General features: G+C 34.0%; 1 protein-coding gene across 1 annotated transcript in view; it reads left to right on the forward strand.

Moving 5' to 3' along the window:
• Positions 1 to 5,571, forward strand: part of LOC106109074 (transmembrane protein 132B) — a gene marked incomplete at its 5' end in the record, with an annotated part of 16,274 nt that overhangs the window by 301 nt on the left and 10,402 nt on the right. The window contains 2 exons of the mRNA XM_013290474.1: positions 1,912 to 2,058; positions 3,446 to 3,723. Of these exons, the coding sequence (XP_013145928.1) occupies positions 1,912 to 2,058; positions 3,446 to 3,723 (425 nt within the window). The remainder of the gene's footprint in view (positions 1 to 1,911; positions 2,059 to 3,445; positions 3,724 to 5,571) is intronic.

The following is a 5,571-nucleotide window of genomic DNA, read 5'->3' on the forward strand; positions in this document are numbered from 1 at the left end:
GTCTGTTTTATTCATGTACCGGGAACGCTTAACACAACCGTCATCTCGATTTGGCTTATTGTTTACTTGTACAGTTTCACGTGGGCGGTGTCGTTAAATAAATACCGCCTCCGTCAAATAACACCAATGTGAGAAGTGAATTTGTTAAGCAACGCTGATAATGGCTCTTTAACTCACTTGGTAACTTTTAACTACCTTCGTTAGATTGAAAATGTATGAGACACTCGACGATGCTCCACATTTACGAAGCCTACGGGCGGTGGAAAATGCAAAAGTGGCTCGCACTTTATGCTGTTAACCCCGATGTGCAGTTTAAAAAGTTTTGCATAGTCACGCTCTAATTTATATCAAACCAAGTTTCCACAAAACTCTAAAACGAATAAGGTTTTATTGCAGACTTTGCAGGATTTCTTGAAAAGAGCAAGATTGTCATCTGTTAGTATAATTGGATAGAAAAGCGCACGTAAGAACTAATTATATAATATAAATAGATTTGTAAAACATGAGCTCTGTTAAAGGTCTTGAAGACTATCTTATAACAAAGTATGCTTTGTTAATAAGTCATACTTAGATTCGCTCTAATTTTCTCGAGAAAATTTTAAACATGGCAAAATAACGTTTTTGTTTAGAAGCTTACTCTCTCTTTATTGAGATTCGATGTTAACGAGGTACAGTTTAATTATTGGAATAGCACACGCTTTCACATTTACTGTAAGAAAACTTTCCTCGTAATTTATAACTATAACCAGCGGTAACAGAACTCGAATATATCTCACCAAACATTGTAGCTTGTAGATATGGTAACCAGCTCAATTATCATAAGTCATGAATTTTGCTACTCTTTGTTAGGCTTTGTATCACATCGCGGTAGACGTTGAATGTCGGTTCAAAAATATATTACAGCTTTTATGCGTATTATAAAAATATTTTGTTAACTCTGTTAAATTCTCGTTTACTTATGTTGTATTTTTAATGTGATTAAGGTAAATAAAAATTGCACACGCCAATAAAAGTAAGTAAATGCCGCAAAAAGATAGAGAAACTTAAATACCATCATAAGTATTCATTAAAAGTTCTACCATTATTATGAATTGGTGCGTTATTTCCAATTAATAGTATCCTAGAACGCTCCGCCATAAAGGCTTAAAATAGTGAATATTTTATAAAATTAAAACGTATGAAATTGCTACAATGTGGAAGTAAAGTGTAAATGATTTCCTTGGGGTATAACCCGACAGTTGCACTACTATTACCTTTTGTTAATTTTGTACTAAAGAACAGTACAGTAAAAGTAGGTAATATGTAAATGTACCTATAAAACTAGTCTGTATGTCTTCTTAACAAAGAATATACAAATTACCAAAAAAAAAATCTTTACTATCTATCTTCTATCTATACTAATATAATAAAGCGTAAACACACACTGTGTTGTGGCGTGAGATGTCAGCAATTACAGCATATTTTTGAATAACTCATTTTTAATAAAAAAAAGCCCTACATTTACGTCACGCTTTAGGCTATATATTTCCCACGCTAATGTGGGAAAGAGACCATAAGTTTCTGCCAACATCAAGGAAGCAAGGTTTCCATGGTTTGTCATCGTCATGTCATTTTGACATTCGCAATTCATAATTTGACACATGTAAACAATAAAATAAAATGTTCATAATTTTATGCGGATGAAGTCGCCTGGGAACAGCTAGTTTAACTACATTTGTGCTCCAACGTGTTATAGAAAGTTCTGAACATCTATAATTCATGTATTAGAATCAAATTGTTTTTCCATTCATACACAAGGATGTTGAGATATACTTAAATTCTCGCTTTTCTACATTTTTCTAAATCACACATACACTAAGGATTACCGTAATTCCATGCTTACAGTATCAATGAATGTTTCTGTTTCAATAGGATGAAGGTGAAGTCCGGGTTGCGGTTAGTCAGCGTGTCAGCCGCGAACTCCCGCTGGGCGGTGACCGCGGAAGTCAAACCTCGCGCGGCTACCGTGACTGCGACGCGGCTGGAGCAACCGCTGCGAGATGATGATCAACTCGAAACGTAAGTGTGGCACAACCTTTATATCTTACATTGATTGTGGAAATTTATTTCTAATGTTGGCAATGGCAAATGGCAACACTGTTCTTGGCAATCATAGTTTTTTTTTCTACAATTTCAATCTAAAAGTCAATATAAATTGGAAACAAATATTTGTTTTTTAAGGTTTTTTTTTCATTAAATGACACGATACTTATTGTAAGAACCTCGTTTTTCTGTACGAAAGCTATAAAAATGCAAAGAATCTCAATTCAATTCTTACGCCGTGTTCAATTTCCTTTCTGCAATATAAATGAGGAAACTAAATTGAAATTTTATTATGCGTCCGTTACTATTGTACAGTAAAGAATAAACCTAGCCTAATTTGTTTCAGATTGTTTTAAATCAATTATTATTGTTTAATTAGTAAGGTACACTGACTAGGTAAATACTACTTTAGAGCTTTTTAAAAAGGATGTAAAAATGATATTTTAAACATAACACGCTTTAATGGAAATAAAAGTGCTCTCCGTCACCAAATTAGTTCGTTGAATATGCAATTTCCCGAGTCTTTACAATTTGCCTAGGCGAATCACAAACGGATGACATTCACGATCTGACAGTCACATATACGATAAGGTTCGACTAACTTTATTGCATCTGGGACTGTAGTGATTGGCATGATTCCAGTGCAAATTTAAAGGTTCCATTCGGTATCTATTTTATTCAACCTTGCGTGGAGCCATTTGATTTTCCCGTTGTCCCAATGTAGGTCGACTGTCCGGGGAAATAAAGCCACTTAGAATATAACTAAATTTATAAAGAAATACAATTTCGTTTATTGCGGCCATTCCATAATATAATTTAGAGTAAACTTTGAATTTGCTATTTATTTGAAGATGATAAATTATCTTGTTAGGGTTTTATAAACAATGTGAAGTTTTCGCATTATTCTATTTAGTTATTAATTTAATTAAAAGTAAATGTTTCCCATTGTCATGCTCGGTTAAAACATCGCTAATAATCCGCAGCTTTTGGTCTCTATTTTGTTCGTAACCATGTCGTGATGTAATTTGCGGTTTGGCGCAGTACGACGCAAATGAAACTGAACACGAATTGTTTTGAAGTCAACATTAATTAACTGCTTTTATTGTGTTTTCAGTCAAATATTGTGCTATTTTTAAATACTTTTTTTTTGTTAATGGGTTTAATAATAAACAAATGAAAGGCTACTATAAACGGAAGCTTCGCCGTCGGTACAGGTTTAAGTACGTTTGCGACACATGGATCGCAATTTGCAATCGCTGTTTTAAAATGCAACCGAGGCCATACACCAAGCGCTCGAAACAGTCCATGTATCTGACACCCACAAAGACCAGCAAGTCATTAATCATTGCATTTATTTGTCCAGAGATGTGGAAGATACCGTTGGCGCTGGTGGTCCCGGTTGGGAGGAGATTCTCACGTGGCTTGTGGAAGTTGGGGCTGAAGGCGAGGGGGACGCCGAAGGCGCGGAGGGAGAATCGGGTCGCGGTACCGCGCGTCTTTCCTGGTCTGCCAAAGTCTCATCAGCGCCTAGTTCTGGCTCTACAACTGAAGAAACACCACACGAGCACAGAGTCAACACGCGGTTGGACATCGAAAAGGATGATATACAATCTGTTCTGCCAATATCTAAGGTACTAACTTAACTGACTTTTTTGCATATTTGTAGAACCCTACCGTTTTCCCAAAAACTTTATTATCATTCCAGTCGTCCAAAATCGTTATTTTATCAAGACTGACAATAAATTAAAAAGGATTTGTATTCGTGGTAAATAATGAAGCGAAAGGGACCTCCTCGTTTATTATTGGAACGGTACTTTATTGAGTTTTAAAGGCTTTGGTAAATGAGTCATTACAATCTTCCTAAATTTCCTATTCTACGACAAACTTCGGGGTCGAGTAATCATTATTCTAATTGTATTTTTCATCTGAAATTGCAAAAATTAGATATTAAGTACTTATTTCGTGCAATTTCAAAAGAGAACATACTCTCTACAGAAGTGTTTGATAAAGATTTGGAAAATTTAAATATTTTTACTTTATATAAACCAGTATTACATTAAGCTACAATATGAAAATAATTAATTATTTGATAGATAACTAATTGGTTCCTCTGATTTGACAAGATAGCGTTTACTTGTTAGATTGGTGTCTTACAATATTAAAAAAAAGTAATAAAGAGGAGCAGTACTTAAATTTAATATGACAAAGTCCAATATTTACGTTCACTCCTTTAATAACTTGCTCCTTGTAGATTCATAAACAAAACGTAAAGACGAATTTTAATTAAACGTTGCCCTGAAACTAAAAATAGAAAAACAAAGGTACAAGGGAGAACGGTGGAGCCGAAACGTTCCAAATTTAATTTAAGTAATGGGGTAGGTAACGGCGAAATAAAGGGTACACCTCACTCAATAGAGTTATTAAGCCAGAATTTTAAATAAAACATTTTAGGTGACAGTTTACGCAGGTTTTTCGATTACGTTGTAAAGTAAAAAGTTTATCTAAAAGTTGGAAGATGTGATTCAATGCCATTTACCTTATTTGAAAATGATATTTGCTTTATCATTTGGTATAAATAAAATTGATTTAGTGTGTTACCACTGAGCTCCTTGCGTCAATTATTCTTTTCAGAACTTTAATTTACGTATAGCAATAGCAACTAATTTTTATGTATCTTTATCGCTTGCGATTTAAGGATATGGAAAACGTAAACATAACCTCTTAACACAGCATTAAAAGTAAAAAGAAAGTTTCTCACATTTGCATTATTAAATAATCAAATAATATAATTTTCTCCAAGAGACCGTTGAATTAAATTATCCATACATGTCCGAGTCCGACCCTTTTCAATTATGACCTTGCTAATGTTGTTAGTAAAATGTATTTGTTGAGGACTTTATCTGATGTGAGTCATTAACCCGGGATAAGCCAATCAGTCTGTTGATATATGTAAGTTGAACCCTTGTATCCGTATGCCAATTGATATAGATGATTGAAATGACCGTTATCACGTGTTCCTAATTAGTCCGCCATCTTGAATCGACGTGTACACCATTAGCGTTGTGAGAGGATAGTAATCTGTTAGGTATAATAATGTTGTGAATGTGAAAGTTGGATAGATGGATGTTTGTTAGTGTTTATAGCCTAGACTGCGGAATGGATTTCAATGACATTTAGCACAGACGATAATCTAGTAGAACACATAGGTTATATGCTTTTTATTTCAAATCTACTCGTACGAAGTCGCGGTCGCGGGTAAGATGATATTAATGAAGTTTGTTTATATAAATATTCTAATGTATAAACAATGTAAGATTAATGCTACTTAATTAATTAAAAATCAATCCTCTAAAATATAAGAACGTCAAATTATAATTTCAAATAAGCACTTAACCACATGATTTACATAAAACTCGATGCTATTTATGTTCGAGGGAGTGTAAATAAATTAGGTAGCGATATTAACGTGCACGACATTCGCTCACGTAA

The sequence above is a fragment of the Papilio polytes genome, unplaced genomic scaffold (genome assembly GCF_000836215.1).
Source record: "Papilio polytes unplaced genomic scaffold, Ppol_1.0 DF821289.1, whole genome shotgun sequence".
NCBI classification, from domain to species: Eukaryota; Metazoa; Arthropoda; class Insecta; order Lepidoptera; family Papilionidae; genus Papilio; species Papilio polytes.